The 16,827-nt window shown below is 57.0% G+C and overlaps 1 protein-coding gene across 1 annotated transcript; it reads left to right on the top strand.

The window, feature by feature from the left end:
- Positions 1-12,883: 12,883 nt before the first annotated feature.
- FNDC10 (fibronectin type III domain containing 10) lies at positions 12,884-15,781 on the top strand. The gene has a single exon (XM_081308806.1). It carries the CDS (start codon positions 13,354-13,356, stop codon positions 14,389-14,391), a length of 1,038 nt encoding a protein of 345 aa, XP_081164932.1. The 5' UTR covers positions 12,884-13,353; the 3' UTR covers positions 14,392-15,781.
- The last annotated feature ends 1,046 nt before the right edge of the window (positions 15,782-16,827 follow it).

Below are 16,827 nucleotides of genomic sequence, written 5' to 3' on the forward strand. Positions count from 1 at the left end.
TGGACTTTCTCATGCTAAACAGGGCTGTCATTCTCCATCCTCCTTCTAGCTCCTCATGTGGTCAGGCCTCCTCCCTGTGGGACTGCCCCCGAGTGGCCCTGCTGACCCCTCAGCCCTCACAGACTCGGCAGTCCTCACAGGCTGCCTCCTGCGAACCTGCCGGTTAAAACCCAAAACCCGTGAGAGGGGCTGTGGCTGGGGCTCAGAGGTCGAGCGCTCGCCTAGCATGTGTGAGGCACTGGGTTCAATCCTCAGCACCACATAAAAATAGAACAAAGATATTGTGTCTGTGTATAACTAAAAAATAAATATTAAAAAAAAAAAAAACGTGAGAAGGCTGTTTGGATAACCCCTAGATCTAATCAGGTGCCGTGTCTCTCTCCCATCTCCTCCCCAGCCCCTTGAATTTTCTGACCTCAGGGTGTGGCCTCCAGGCATGCTATGCAGCCCAGGGCCTGTAAGTAAGGTCTTTATTTTTACCTTGTGACTCTCCTAATCATAGAAAGATTCTCCCCATCTTAAAATCCTAAATTACAACAGTTAACAAAATCAGCAAAATCACAGGATTCAAAAACACACAAATATCAGTTGTAAACACCAGAAAGAAATAATCTAAAAGAGAAGTGAAGAAACTATTCCATTATACTAGCATCCAAAAGAATAAAACACCAAAGTGGCCAAAGACCTTGACTGAAAGAGATTAAAGAAACAGACACGTGGGGCTGGGGCTGGGGCTGGGCCCAGGAGCTCTTGCCTAGCACGTGCGAGGCCCTGGGATCCATCCTCAGTGCCACATAAAAATAAATAAATAAAGATATTGTGTCCATCTACAAATAAAAAAATTAAAAGAAAAAGAAAAAGAAAAGAAACACCTGAAAAATATTCACTATGTTCATGCATGGAAGCCGTCCTCATGTTCAAATCCCAGGGCGGCAGGAGGACCCCACGCAAGACCATCCCAAGGCAGGGCCCACTGGGATGCCAGAGAAGACCCAAGGGTCAGGGTTGGACGTTGGTCCACGACAGGGGAGCTCCTGACAAAGCTGCCACGGTCCCCTCAAGGGACAGTGAGAGGGGGTGCTCTACTCATGTCCAGGAAGGGTCAGGTTGTGAAGTTCCCTCCAGGATGAAGGGATTTGGCCCAGGGCAGTGGCTAGGGCTCTAGATAGTTGATTTCTCATTGTTTTTGTGTTGTTTTGGGGATTTGGGGCACCTCTGACACCTCACTTAACCATGGAGCCACATCCCCAGCCATTCTATTTTTTATTCGGAGACAGGGCCTCACTAAGTTGCTGAAGTTGGCCTTGAACTTTCCGTCCTCCTGCCTCAGGCTCCGGAGTTGCTGGGATTAAGGTGAGGCCACTGTGCCTGGCTCCCTCGGTAGTTTTTTAAAAAAATATTTATTTTTTTAGCTTTAAGTGGACACAATATATTTTATGTGGGGAGCCACTCTGAATGACCCTCACCTTCCAGTCCTGAAGCAAGAGGCTCTGGCCCATCACTACATTTTGTGGTGACTCTTGAGGCCAGATTTACACGTAGGTAGTTAGTGTAGTCAGGTAAATCCGGTCTAATATCGATGGAGTAAGATAAAGACAATGGAGGCCATTATAGAGAAGGGATCCAGGGAAGCAGAGCAGCACTCGGGGAAATTGAAATGTTAGTGTCCCCAAGGCCGGGAACCCACCCTAAGGAACTGTTGAAGCAGCTCCCAGCAAGCAGGGAGGTGCTGGTCCAAAGGCCGCCCCAGGCCCTTCCTGCCCAGATGACTCCTCCAGCCCACCTGTCCCCCACCTTTGGGCCTTCCCACCTGCATGCTGTCACTGCAGGACAGCGGGCAACAAGGGACAGGAGTGTGGGAAAGCTGAAAGAAGACCTTAGCTATAAAAAAGGGGAGACCCCCCCTTCCAGGATTCCGCCTTTCGGCTCCTTCTTCCTCCGGGAGAAGTCTTTTCTGCTGTCCTTTAATAAAGTCTTGCACTGTCCACTCTCCTCTGGCCTCGGCCTGCTTCTCTGGTGTTCTACTTCAGCATTCGGGGAAGCAGGGACTCGTCACCGGTAAACAGCAAACAGCGGTGACACTGGGACGCTGACCCAGCCCGGGAAGTCGAAGGTGTGTCTTCAGGTGTAGACAAGTCACCCATGGGGTTGAGCTACATGCTACTGACCCTTTGCCCTGTCTGGGACAGAATGTTCCATGGAAACGCCCTTTGTGCGTCCCCTGGTCTTGCTCTGCCTTTGGGTGTGGCCTTCCTAGCTGTCAGTGAACCTGACATCACAAGGGTACACTCAGCCCCCTGAAACCTGACCCCTTGCCTCATTTGAATGGCTTCTCCTCGATTAAAAGGGCAGAGCATGCTCCCGCGCTCTCTTTCTCCTCGGACCCCTAAGGTCCGAGGAGCCATCACAGATGGTCTGTCTCTTGTGTGGTTATTTTGTGCAGCCCAGTTCCCCTGGAGTGACCCTGCGTGTTCAGTTGTGAGGAACGTGACCGTTTTTCATTTCTGTGGTGCTGAGGGTGCCTCAGGCATGCTGGGCAGATAGATGCGTGTCCCACACGCGAGGCGAGGCAAGGCGAGCCCTCTCCACGGAGCCACAACCCCAGCCCCACCCGCAGTGATTTTGAGCAGCCTTTCTCAGCACCTGGGACTGTGCAGGGTTTGAACTTGGGCTCAGACACACCGGGAAAACATAGCTGTCCAGGCACAGAGCACTCAGAGTGAAAAACAGGCCTCTACCTCAGAGCAGAGCCTGTCCAAGGAAGGGGGCGGCGGGACCCTAGTCCTGGGAAAGACCCACAGAGCATTCCTAGGCACACACCCACCTGCTAAGTGGTTTATCTACAAATAACAGGAGAGGTCTGCGGCACCAGGTGTCCCTGACTCAGTCAGGCTAGGTGGGGACCCATAGCAACCCCCTAGCAGCCACCAATCAGCATGAGACAGGGAAATACCTGGGATGCCAGATGGCCCCCCAGTAGTTTATGGTGGTTGATAACATATTGGGAAACCATGTAGTTCAGCAGTACACCCCTCGTGGCCTAAACCAATCAGTTCAAATGAATCCCCCTCTTGTAGTAACCAACCACCCCTCCCCAACTTGTTCCCGCCAGTGACTGTGCTAATCATGTTTTAGAGTTGCTTTATGATTTTCCCGCGGTGTGTGGTGATTTGCTAAGAGATGCTGTGATGTATGTGGGGGTCCCTGCCTTCCCCAAAGAGTGTATAAAACTGCTGCAAGGGCTGGGGATGTGGCTCAACTGGTAGCATGCTTGCCTGGAGTGCGTGCGGCCTGGGTTCGATCCTCAGCACCACATACCAACAAAGATGTTGTGTCCGCCGAGAACTAAAAAATAAATATTAAAAAAAAAAAAAAAAAAAACTGCTGCAAACCCTGGGCTGGGGGCCTCTCAGCGTCACCAGTTGCTGTGTGTGCGCGGAGGACCCAGCTAGCTCGCAATAAACACCTCTTTGCTGCTTACATTGATCTTGGTCTCTGTTGGTGTTTTGGGGGTCCTGAATTCAAGCATAACACAGAGAACTCTGTGTTTCTTGGTCACACACAAAGAAAGTGGGGGGATAACAGCTACTATTCAACACAATCGACAGACTCCATGCAAGTCCCACTAAAATTCCAACATCCGTGTTTTTTTTTTAAATATTTATTTTTTTTTAGTTTTTTAGGTGGACACAATATCTTTATTTCATTTTTATGTGGTGCTGAGAATCGAACCCAGCGCCTCACGCACGGAAGGCGAGCGCGCTACCACTTGAGCCACATCCCCAGCCCAACATCCGTTTTTGTTCGTTTTGCTTTACACCAATGGAAGAGCTGCTCCTAAAATTCCCGTGCAGAGGTCTCTGAACAGTCAAGACTCACTTTGTTTTTTCTTTTCTTTTCTTTCTTTCTTTCTTTTTCTTTTTTTTTTTTTTGTACCAGGGGTTGAATTCAGGAGCACTTAACCACTGAGCCACATCCTCAGCCCTATTTTGTATTTTATTTAGAGACAGGGTCTTGCCAAGTTGCTTACCGCCTTGCTAAAGTGCTGAGGCTGGCTTTGAACTCTTGATCCTCCTGCCTCAGCCTCCCTGGCCACTGTGATTACTGGCGTGCGTCATCGCACCGGGCTACATTTGTTTGATCTCAAGGTGTTTTAGGCAGTCTTTTGCTGCCATGACCAAAACCTGACAAGAACAATTTTACGGAGGAAAAGTTTATTTGGGGGGCTGGGGATGTGGCTCAAGCGGTAGCGCGCTCGCCTGGCATGCGTGCGGCCCGGGTTCGATTCTCAGCACCACATACCAACAAAGATGTTGTGTCCACCGAGAACTAAAAAATAAATATTAAAAATTCTCTCTCTCTCTCTCTCTCTCTCTCTCTCTCTCTCTCTCTCTCCCTCTCTCACTCTATCTTTAAAAAAAAAAAAAAAGAAAGAAAAAAGAAAAGTTTATTTGGGGGCTCATGGTTTCAGGGGTGTCAGTCCGTAGAAGGTTGGCTCCACTCCTCAGGGCCAAGGTGAGGCCAAACCTCTTGGAAGAAGAGCATGGAGGAGGAAAGCAGCTCAGGACTTGATAATCAGGAAGCAGAGACCAGGGACAAAATATAAGCCCCAAAGGCATGTCCCAGTGACCGCCTCCTCTGGTCACACCCTATCTGCCTGCAGTCTCCACCCAGTTAATCTCTATGGGGGGATTACTGCACTGATTAGGTTAAGGCTCTCATAGCCCCATCATTTCACCTGTAAACCTTCTCACATAGTCTCACAGATGAGCTTTTGGGGGACACTCACGTCTAAACCATAACACAAGGCTTACCTCACAGCCACACTGTCCTGCAGGACCCAGACCCAGGGCCCGCAGAGCCAGCACGTCCACGCCTTCACTCTGAGAGCCAAGGTCATTTCATGGGCGGAGATCTGATCAACAAACAGTGCTGGGGCCAACTGCAGGTCCATGTGGGAGGAACAGGGTGCACCCCACCTCACACCCGTGCAAAATTCTACCCCACAGGGATCAAACACCTGAACTTGAGAGCTAACACAATAAACACTTAATGGAAAATACAGGTGCAAACCTTCGTGATCTCAAATTAGGCAATGGATCTTCCAAAAGAATGAGAGGTAAAAGAAAAGAAAAAACAAAAACAAAACAAAAAAATCAGCTCAATTGACCTGCATCAGCATAAAAACTTTGATGAACCGGGGTTGTAGCTCAGTGGTAGAGTTCTTGCCTCGCACGTGGGAGGCACTGGGTTCAATCCTCGTAAAAATAAAATAAAGGTATTGGGTCCATCTACAACTAAAAAAATATTGAAAACAACAACAACACTTTGATGAATTAGCCAGGTGCAGTGATGCACGCCCATAATCCCAGTAGCTTGGGAGGATGAGGCAGGAGGATCCCGAGTTTGAAGCCAGCCTCAGCAACGTAGTGAGGCCCTGAGTAACTGAGTGAAACCCTATCTCAAAATAAGAAATAAAGGGCTGGGGATGTGGCTGGAGCGGTAGCGTGCTCACCTGGCATTCGCGTGGCCGGGCTCCATCCGATCCTCAGTACCACATACCAACAAAGAAGTTGTGTCTGACTCTCAGCAAAAAAAAGAGCAACACCCCCAGGGCAGAGCAGCTCTGGGGTTCAGAATGCTTCTTCCTGGCTAAGCAGCCCAGCCATAACTCAGTGTGGACACACTGTCCAGGGCTTTGAACCTGGTGATGCTGAAGTCGATGATGCTTTTGTTCTAGGTGATCTGGTACTCGGAGAGGACGGTGGCTGGTCCTGTTCACAGACCCCACTCTCCACCTAGAAAGGGTCTCTTCTGCTCTGCCTCAGGGCCTACCTTGGGCAGAACTATTGCTGCTGGGAAAGGGGGTGTGATAACAAGCAGCGTGGGCCCAGCACATTTCCACTGTGGAAGGGAAGGCGGAGCCCTGCCTGCCTGACAAAGGAACCCACCAGCATGGAGATTTGGGGTGTGTCCAGCAGGTGGCGACGTGGTCAGAAAGATGTAGCAACACCCCAAAGCCCACCTCCCTTGCCCCCAATACCCGAGCAGAGGCATATGATCCACGGTAATTTTCTTTTCTTTTTCTTTTAATTTTTTTGTAGTACTGGAATTGTACCCCGGGGTGCTCAACACCTGGGTTACATCTCCAGCCCTTTTTACTTTTTGATCTTGTTAAGTTGATCAGGCTGGACTTGAACTTGCTGTCCTCCTGCTTTGGCCTCCCGAGTTGCTGGGGTGATAGATGTGGCCACTGCACCCAGCTTCAGGTCAATTTTTGCAGCAAAAATGAAAACAAACCTCATCAATCAATAGAAAACTGCCCCGAAAAACAGCAGGTACCCAGCCCCCTCCACAGGCCTCCAGGGCACACGAGGGACAGGCCTGGGTAACAGCCCTGAGGGGAATGGACAGGCTGTCCTGGGCTCCCAGGGGAGCAGCGTTTGACCGGCAGCAGTCACATGCACAAGGAGCAAGCCCAGACTGCAGAGAGAGCACCCAGACTCCAGAGGCAGGAGGCCAGAGGATGGGGTGAGGCATGGGGGGAGCAGGCAGGGAGGAGGGAGGCAGAGGCCTGGTCTCTGGGCTCATCCCCAGGAGGAATTCCTGTCCTCTCCTCTGTCTTCCTGTCAAGCCCCGACTGTGCCGCATGCCCGACTGTGTCAGCATGCCGGGCAGCTGATCTGCACCTTCATCCACTGGACAGGAGACCTGGAGTCGGGCTGCAGCTGTCGGGCTGCCCAACAGAGGAGCCAGAGACCCAGAGACAGACAGAAGCTGGGGACAGGAGGGACAGAACAGCAGTCAAGGACTGAGGTGGACAGAGCTTCCTGTCACCAGGAGCAGCAGCCCTGAAGTACCCCCAGGGAGTGATGCCCACAGACAGCCCCCGATAGGGATGGTGTGAACAGAGACAGACCCAGCTCCATTTAGACAGGGCCATCGGCAGAACTCTTTGCCCAGCACTCCTCACAGAGGCCGGCGAGCCGGCAGAAGAGCGTGAGCACAGGGCAGCACTCCGGGGTGGGTTTGGGGTGATGGGCCCCCACCCTTGTAAGTCCTCCTTCCCCCCACCCTTAGCACCAGAAGAGACCCACGACACACAGCTGGAGAAGAGGGACCCCATGTCTGCCTCAGTCCTGGCTCCTGGGGGCTCACGCTGTTCTCCTGCTGTGGTCACCAGGGGCTGGAGGCTGGCCTTTCCTGGTTGACCTGACATGGGAAGAGCTGCTGAAGACTCAGGAGAGCCGGGGCACAGGTCAGTGTTGCAATGGAGTCCTTCCCCTAGGGGCCTGAAGAGCAGATGTGACTACCTGCGCTGCAGGAGCCAGAACAAGTCTGAGTAGATGGGAGTCCTTCAGGGACCTGGAGCAGGTGGACAGCGGCCAGCCAGCTGCACCCTGTCCTGCCTTCCTGCTGGGCCTTGGCTGCCATAGGCTCCACTGACCCACGGGCCGTGGGCCTGGCCCGGGAGCACACATGGGGTCCCCTTGGCTCGACACTCCGCTCAGTTAAGTGGAGGGTGGGCAAAAGCTGACTCCTTGTCTCGTCCACATGGGGAGAGGCACCGGGAAGGAGCAGCCCTGCAGACCTGCCCAGCCAGCCCCGCAGGGCAGAGGCACTGCTGTCCTGACTCAGCCTGGTGGGCTTGTGAGGACCTCTCCCTGTAAATCTCGAGTCTCTGGCCTCAGACACCAGGTGCACAGGCAGGCGAGGATACCCTGGCCAGGAGTCTCCAAGGACGACACCTGGTCAAGTTGTGGGTCACTGGAACAGCAAGTTCTCAGCCCCCTAACTTGATCCTCTCACCCCCCACCCCTGGGGCTCTCCACAGCGACAGCGACTCCGCACAGGACGTGGCCTCTCGGATGGCCAGCTGACCGCCCTGCTCAGAACCACCAACTTTTGGAAAGCACTGGAGGCCAACTCACACCCTGAGCTCCAGCCTAGCTGCCCCCTGCCACCCACCAGGAACAAGACCAGCTTTGTCCTGAGCGCAGCTCTGCGCTGGCCCTGCAGCCTCCCTCTGTCCAGCAGGAGGTCCCAGCAGGGAGTCCTGCTCCTGGCACAGGGTGCCCCCACCCTGACCCTAGCCCTGTGTCTCATCCTTCTGACGGACAGGACAGCGTGAGAACCTGCAGAGCACTCCCACCTCCAGCCCCCTCCACAGGGAGTGACGCCCTGGGTGGGACCTGGCTCAACTGCCTAAGGACCCTCTGAGCATGTCTCCCTCTCCACACCAGGGGACACCAGGTGGCTGGTTCAGGCTGTGGTCAGGTGGCCCTGTGGGCCCAGCTGCTACCCCTCATACTGCCACTCCCCCTTGTCTGAACTAGGGAGTCAAAGGAGTGGGGTTCCTGTGTCCCAGGAGCCTTCAGGCACAGGCTTCTCCCCTAGATGAGAGGTGTCCATGCACCCAAAGCCCACAAAGCACTGTACTCCCACCCACCTGGATTGGATGGGGCCCTTGGAGATCTACAGTCCTTGGAGCTGGGCAGGCTGGGCTTCCTCCAGGGGACTGAGGTAGTCAACTATCCATCACTATAACAAGATACTGAGACAATCAAGTTATAAAGAGAAAAGGGTTGTGCTGGTTCAGTTTTAGAGGTTCTAGTCCAGGCGCCCTGCCTGTGCACCTGGCCCCAGCTGGCCCCATTGCTTTGGGCCTCTGGTGAGGCAGCACATCATGCATGGTAGCGTGAAGCTGCTAACCTCACGGCCAAGACATGAAACAGAGAACAGGGCTCCAGGGCCCCAACATGCCTTCAAGGGCACACCTCCCCCTAAAGACTCCCATGTGCTGGGCTGTGGCTCAGTGGTAAAGTGCCCCTGGGTTCAATCCTTGGTGCAAAAAAGCCTCCCACTAGCCCCACCTCTTAAAGCCCTACCCTGGGGACCATGCCTTTGGGGGACTTCCAACACCCACATTGCAGCAGGACCTGGGAGTCAAAGCTCTCCATCCCTCACTGGAGAGCCAGTGGCCTGGCTGCAGGTGAGAAGGGCGCCGATGCCATGCCCTGGGTGCAGGTCCGCGGGCTGCACTCTCAGCTGCATCACACTGTGCATGTGTCACGTGCTTTGGCCTGGCAAGCAGGGCAGGGGGACCCTGGAGGTCATCTCACTCTCCAGCCAGGGCCACAAGCGTGCATGGGCCACAGCACCTCTGGTTCAGTGTGGGTGGTGAGGAGCCTGCAGATGCTGGCCCAGGCCCTGAAGGAGCCCTGGAGGGACACCATCCACAGGGAGCTCAGGCTTTGTCTGCACCTCAGGTCAACACTGCCCAGTGCCCAGAGCCCACGGGCTAGTGAGAAGGGAGCAGCCTCTCCACAGGCCACTGTCCTGGTGCGGCACCCAGGCAGAACAGCTCTCCTTCCCCAGGGGCTCTGGCCCTCTGGGATCTTGGTCAGAGACAAGTGGGGGCTTGAGAGGACCACACATCCTGGGAAGGGCAAGAGAGTGTCTCCCGGAGGCACAGGACAGGTGCGGGGACTGGAGCAGGGTGGCTGCTGTGAGCCTGTCCGCCAGGACATTGCTGCCTCCCACCTGGCCTGGGCCATGGGGCACAGGGAGTGGGCAGCTGTAGCCCTGTAGCACTGAGGTTCTTTTCAGACAACCCAGGCACCAAGGCCCCTCCCCTGGTCCCTGTGGCTTGACGTGCACCATGTCCCTCCAGATCTACACCAGCTGCAAGGCTCTCTTGAAGTCCTGGCTGGAAGGGCCACTTGGCCAGGTAGCCCCTAGTCTCCACTGTCCCTGCACACAGGTGCACCTTCCCTTGCGTGGAGAGTTTCCAGCCACCTGGGAGCTGGGCAGGGGACAAGGAGGGTCCCTAGAGAGCACCTGCCTAGAGGCCAGGCAGCTTCCTGGCTAAAGGGAGGTTGAGCCCCCCTCTGGGGTCTCTGGCAGCTCTGACCAAGGTGGCCCAGAGCTGTCCCTGAAGTAGCTGGTGTACCCTGGGCAGAGTCACTGATGGATGTCCCCTCCCAGGACAAGGGTGGGGACTGTGGGTACTCACAGGCTGTGGCAGAGGGACAAAGACTGCAGAGGCTTCCAGGGACACCCTGTCCAGAGTCTGTCGGAAGCCCCCAAGAGGCAGAGCACCTGACGCTCATGTTTCCAATGCCTTCTGTTGACAGTGACTGATTCTGTTCATGGTCACAAAACAAACTCCCCGTTGGAAAAATATTTTTAAAAATATATTTTTATTTAGTTGTAGATGGACACAGTGGCTTTATTTTATGCATTTATTTTTATGGGGTGCTGAGGATTGAACCCAGTGCCTCGCACATTCTAGGCGAGCGCTCTGCCACTGAGCTACAGCCCAGCCCTAAACATTTTTTAAAAATGTTTTTTAATAGATTTTTTTAGTTGTAGTTGGATACAATACCTTTATTTTGTTTATGTATTTATTTTTATATGGTGCTGAGGATTGAACCCAGGGCTTTGCATGTGCTAGGCGACCGCTCTACTGCTCAGCCCCAGCCCCAGCGCCCCCCCAGCCCATTTTTAAACAGTTTTTAGGTGCAGGCTGGGGATGTAGCTCAATGGTACAGCACTTACCTAGCATATGCCAGGCTCTGGGTTCAATCCTCAGGATTCAAACAAACAAACAAAAAAAATCAACCCAAACGAGCACTTTGGTGTGCATGTAGAGTGGTCCTCAGAAGCAGGTGTGATCACGGCCTCCGAGCTGCACTGCAGATACCAGACAGAAGCCCCTGTTACCGCCTCCTTCCTCAGGGCCAGCCCCATCTCCCACCATCAAGTCCCCCCGACCACAGGAAATCTGGGGAACAGTTTGTCTCTTACACAGCTTTCTTAGCTTGGCTTTTTCCTGTGGGTCCCTTGTCCCTCACCACCAGCTTCTCACCAGGACCCTAGTCCCAGAACTAAGTGTGTGTCCACAGCCTGTAGCTGGAGGCCTAGGCCAGAAACTGTAGGGCCTGTACTCAAGGGCACCGTGGGAGCCATCAGTCACTGTGGCCAGAAGGTCAGTGCTTCAGCGTTAGCACGGCAGGGGCTCACTGGATTCCATGGGTTAAAGTCCAGGACGTGGCTTGCTTCAGTGAGGCTGGATCCCAGGCCCGAAGCAAGTAGGTAGACTAGGTTCCTTACCTGCCGGAGAGTTGGCTTCCTTCTGAGACAGGCTGATTTTCCCCTGAGAGGTCTTTGGGGCCAGGATGCTAGCAGTGGGGCAATCCAGCCCTGGCAGGGCAACCACCTCCTTCCCAGGAGCTTCAGCAAAGAGGTTGATGTTAAGGTGCTGGGTCACCTCCCAACTCCTGGGCAGGAAAGGATCGCTCCACCCAAGCCCCCATGACCGATCAAGAATGGAGAAAGGGGCCTCTCACAGGAAGTGGAGGCAGCGCTACCACCAGTGGGACTGATCTCAGGGGTGAAGCTCTGGGGGACTCTGCTTCAGCTTGGCTGGTCTCTGCTCCTCCACTGCCGCGCCCGGGCTCAGCAGGTTAACAGCCTAGGCTCCATGATGACCTCCCCAATCTCCTTCCTTCTGGTTTTCATTGGGACTGCCCAGGAAGCTGGCTCCAGCCAGTAGGGCCACCTGTTCCACCCACCCTCGGGGCTGTGCTCTCTGCCCATAGGGGAGGGCTCTGTGATGATTGGTGGGCAGTGCCTGAAAGGTGACCGCCTGGGCAGGGACCTGGAGAGACGGCGTAAGGAGACCTTGAACAGAGGCACTGACAGAGCTCCTGAAAATGGCCAGGGCACCAGCTGACCTTGCAGGCTCTGCCTGGGTGAGAGACACTGCAGACCCTTGCAGAGTGAAGGCTGGGAGAGCCTCTGCAGGACTCAAGAGGGTCCCCAGCCCCAGCCCCCAAAACCACCCTGGGGCCTTGCCGGCCACTGGAAAGGGCAGCTGCAGAGGTGGACAGAGGCAGAAGTGATGCCGGCTGTGCAGTGCAGTCTGGGGAGGCTTCTCAGGGTCTTTGGGACAGCACTGCTCCACCTCCTTTGCTTCACTGTCCCGGAAGCGTTGGGTGGGAGGCAGGATCCACTGCACCTGCTGGATTCTACTGCAACCTAAAGATCTTCCCCTGGGCTGCCTGGCACAGCCTTCCCCCACCTGGTCCTCTCTTTGACCCACAATGACAAGATGCCGTGGACAGAGCATGTGTCCAGACAGGGAGAGAGTAGAGCCTGCAACCCAGTGAGGAGAGGGCAGCCTTCCCTCCACTGGGGGCAGCTGGCAAGGAGCTGCCCTGGCCAGGAGAAGCTCTGCACTGCAGCGCCCCGCCCCAGCACAGGTTAAGCATGGTCAAGACAGACACCCACAGGCCTCCAACTGGCCTTGGTGGGTATCCACTCAGCTGGCCCTGCAGCATGGCCAAGAGCTTGATCTGTGTGTACCATGCCTCTGCTTCCTGGAGTGGGCTGGAGGTTGGCCACCCAGGTATCTTAGGGCCAGAGATGCCTCCACACCATGTCACCTATGCCCTGAGCCTGTGGTGCCTCAGGCTTCTACCATGAACTTGTGAGCAGGCTAGCCAGAGCCCTGGGAGTCTGGAGGCAAGGACTCAGGGAGTTTCCGAGGTCACCCTCACTTTCTGCTTCCCTGTGAAGCTGGTATCTCCCCGAAAAGCTGGGGGCCAGCCAGAGCCAGGGCTTGGCCTGTCTGAGGGATAGGCAGAAGCAAGGAGTGCCTCTCCCAATGCCTCTGCCCCCCAAGCTCCCTCACCAGGTACAAAGGCCTCACTAGCTGCCTGGTGTTGGGTGGGGGTATCCCAGACTAGGGGAGGAGGTCTCCTGGCCCTTCACCTCAGGCTGTAGCAGAACCTCTTAATTCTGGTGCTGACCTTGGTTTTCAAGGTGACCAGGAGTGGTGCCAAGGAGGGGGCTCTATGGGTGTGTGGGGGAACATGGCTACCCAGAGATCTGTAGTGCAGGGTCCTCAGGAAGGGACCCTAAGGGTGCTGAGGTTAGTCCCCCCCTCCCCTCCCCCTGCAATGCCTACCAGGTCACGCACTGGATGGGCTTGTGTGCCTTGTTCCCTTTGTATAGCCCTGGATCTTCATGAGCCATCAGGAGGGCTCTCCCACGGGGTTCGCTACAGAGGGTCCCTTCTGTAGCTGCACTTTTAAGGTGTGCGGAATTAATGAAGTTTGCACCTAATGAAGCCTCACCTCAGGCTTTCCTGCAGTGTGGAGCTCCATTCCAAAGTTGCAGGAGCCCTGGGCCAAGGAACATTGGATCCTCACCCACGCGACCTACGAGGCGGGACCCTCATTTTGTCGGTCCCCACCATGAGTTCAGGATCTGGGGTCCAGCCACTACGTACCCCCTCCGAAATGCACAGAGTCCCTGACGGCCTGTCAAGGGAAGCTGCAGAGATGCATGCCTCTGGACCACAGCCAGCAGAAAGGGGGGTCCAGCCCGCAGTCCAGACCCGGCCCGCCGCGCCCCGCAAGCCGCCGCGCCCCCGGCAGTGGCAGACCCGCCCTCCGGCGCCCGCGGGCTGCGGCCTGGCGAGGGTTAAGGGGGGCGTGGCGTGGGGCGCCCCGCCTCCGCCGCCGGGTCCGAGCGCGCACGGGGCGCGGGGGCGGGTCGGAGCGGGCGGCGGCGGAGGGCGCGGCGCCGGGCGAGTGCGGGCAGCGGCAGCAGCAGCAGCAGCGGCGGTGGCGGCGCGGCCCGCGTGACCCACCGCCGCGCCCCGTGCGCCCGCGAGCCCGCGCTCCGCCGCGCCGGCCCAGCCGCAGGATGCGCGCCCCGCCGCTGCTGCTGCTGCTGGCCGCCTGCGCGCCGCCGCCCGGCGCCGCGGCCGCCCCGACCCCGCCAGGCTGGGAACCGGCCCCCGATGCGCCCTGGTGCCCCTACAAGGTGCTGCCCGAGGGCCCCGAGGCGGGCGGCGGGCGCCTGTGCTTCCGCAGCCCCGCACGCGGCTTCCGCTGCCAGGCGCCCAGCTGTGTGGCGCTCTCCTCGGCCGGCCGCTCGCTGCGCGCGAACGTCCTGCGCAACCGCAGCGTGCTGCTGCAGTGGCGCCTGGCGCCGGCCGAGGCGCGCCGCGTGCGCGCTTTCGCGCTCAACTGCTCGTGGCGCGGCACCTACATGCGCTTCCCCTGCGATCGCGTGCTGCTCGGCGCCTCCTGCCGCGACTACCTGCTGCCGGACGTGCACGACAGCGTGCACTACCGCCTGTGCCTGCAGCCGCTGCCGCTGCGCGCCGAACCCGCCTCCGCCGCCGCACCGGAGCCCGCCGAGTGCGTGGAGTTCACCGCCGAGCCGGCCGCCATGCAGGAGATCGTGGTGGCCATGACGGCGGTGGGCGGCTCCATCTGCGTCATGCTTGTGGTCATCTGCCTGCTGGTGGCCTACATCACCGAGAACCTCATGCACCCGGCTGTCAGGCGCCCCGGCCTGCGCAGGCAGGCCTGAAGCGCAAGGCGGTCTGCCCATCTGGGCACAGCCTGCCCAAGTACGCCTGAGACCCCAGGCCCTACGTCTGCTCCCCTCCCTCCTCCTCATTCCCGCTCCCTCTTTAAGATCCCCACGGAGGGCCTGATGGAGACGAATAGGGAACCAGCCGGTCCACACAGGTATCTTTGCATCGTCACAAGACCTTCTCAGTCGGGCGTCTGCTTTCCAGACTCTGACTCCGAACTGGCCCTTGGGCCTGGGATGGGGTGCCAGCTGCATCCAGGTCTCTAGGCTTTCCAGAGGCCTTTACCAGGGGGCCCAGGACATATAGCCCCTTCCAGCAAGAGCCAGTGGCACCTGGGATCATCACCCTGAACCTCCATCCTCTGCCAAGTCATCGAAGACAGGCCATGGTCATTGCTTGGTCGCTTTGTGCTTTACAGGTTGGGGGAGTGGCCCCTTGGAGCCCGTGTTCCCCCCTGCCCTACCCCAATGGGCTTAGGTTAGCTTTGTGCCTTAGTTCCTCAGGCCCACCGCAGGAGCCAGCCACCACCCCACTGCTGTCCAGGGGGTCTGTGGCTCTGAGACTGGCTGGCTTTGCATGCTTCTGGCCAGAGTCCCCCTGGGAACACCCCCTTCAAGCTTTGCGGAAGCCTGGGGCAAGGGTAATCAGGCCTCTTAGTGTCTTCTGTGGGTCTGACCAGCCAAGAGCCACGATGTAGCTCAGCAGGCCAGGCCCAGCATCGGGTTGCTGCATCCAGGGGTGAGTGTCCTCTAGGTGGGGGAGGCTGGTGATTCCCCAGGGCCAGGCCCCCCCTTTCCTTCTATGTGTACTGCCTCTGGTCAGGACTTTCTGTGCGGAGTGAGGGCAGGTGGTTGGAAGGATGGCATTGGACCCCAAGGGTAGAAGGAGAGCTGCCAGCCTAGCCCAGCTGGATCTGCCACAGTGGTCTGGATCCTAAGCCTCAATCAATCCAGGAGACCTCAGTGGCCACAGTGTGACCAGCTGCAGTACTCCCAACTCTTTTCATGATTGGGGGTTGAGAGTCCAGGATCTGACCCCAGTGATGCTGCCCATCCGCCCACCATGGACAGAGGCTGGGCTTGCCCACCTCCTGGCAGATCTGAACACCTGGCTGAGGTCACCCAGCCACCTGGTGATGTTGGCACCCATGGGAGGGTGGCACTGCCTGGCTCTCCATGAGCCCCTGGCTCTTATCACCTGGACTTGACCCTTGCACCTCCTGGCCACTATGGCTAATTATCTTCCTACCCCAGGGACCACCAGCAACCATGGGCCCTGGCTGGTGCCCCTGCAGCACCCCACACCCTACCTCTGTCTACGCTCTGCCCACACCCCGCATGGCGCTGGTCAGGTTCCAACCTGGCGCCAATGTCTAAATGTCCATCATTCTCAGACCAAAAATACTGTCTTGTGTGTTTATTTGAGATGGGGAGGGAAGTGGGGGTGGGAAGGCTGGGACCTCTCCAAGGTCTTTTAGCATCAGTCTGGTGGCAGCTTCAAACCCTTTTCCTGCCTGAGGCTGGGCCCCAGGCATGGTGCACAAGCCTGCTGAGGGCTGTCACAGCAGGAGGACAAGCATCCCACAGCCTGTCCTCCCCTGCTCCCCAGACCTTGGGAAACAGGCTGGCCAGCTGTGTTGAGCGGGGGAGGGGAGGTAGCACCTGCTGCAGTTAGAAATAGCTGGTCTCATGGGTGACCCACTTGAGCTGTGCCAAGCAGCAATTAGGTGCTCTCCTCAGCGGGGCCTCCCTGTCCAGTGCTGGAGCTGGGGTGGGGCAGTGTGAAGGCAGAGGAGGGGCCTGTCCTTGAGCCACATGGCTGCTGGAGGAGAGGCTGAGCTCTGCAGAGTGACTCATCCCCAGGGGCCAATGCAGCAAAGTGTCTAGACAGCCTAGCAGAAGTGGGAGGGGGTTCTGGAGAGCTGCCTCCTATCTTGGCTCCCTGGGGCCCAAGCCACCTTCAGCCACAGATGTTAGGAGGGGGAGCCCTTGGCAGCACCCTGTCTGAGGCACCCCAGTGTCCCACCCGGAGCTCACAGGTACAATCAGGGTCCCAAGCTTTGGGAGTTGAAGTTGTACGAAGCCTCCTCAGGCCCTTGACCTGGCTTAATCTCCTGCCACCTAAGTCCACAGGCCTGCCAGTAATACTTGCAGTGCCCAGAGGCCACTTTGGGTTTGCAGAGATGGGCTTGAGCAGACCTGCCACTGCAGGAAACAGTGAGCAGGGTACAGCCTGAAGCCGGTGTCCCAGCCAGCAGCACCTGCTGCTGAGCTCACAGGCATTCCCCTAGGCCCCTCCTTCCCCAGGGGTCACTTCTTGGGCAGGTCCCACCATCCTCCCAAGAACACCCTGGTTCTTCCTGCACCCGTTCCACCTGAGAGGCTAGAGGTCCACCTCTGAGTCTACTGGAAAGTCCTCCAGCCCCATCC

The sequence above is a fragment of the Spermophilus citellus genome (assembly GCF_964194105.1).
Source record: "Spermophilus citellus genome assembly, chromosome: 9".
NCBI classification, from domain to species: domain Eukaryota; kingdom Metazoa; phylum Chordata; class Mammalia; order Rodentia; family Sciuridae; genus Spermophilus; species Spermophilus citellus.

What these genes read in the sequence shown, in the direction of transcription:
- FNDC10 (XM_081308806.1), top strand. Translation starts at nt 13,354, where the DNA reads ATGCCTCTGGACCACAGCCAGCAGAAAGGGGGGTCCAGCCCGCAGTCC.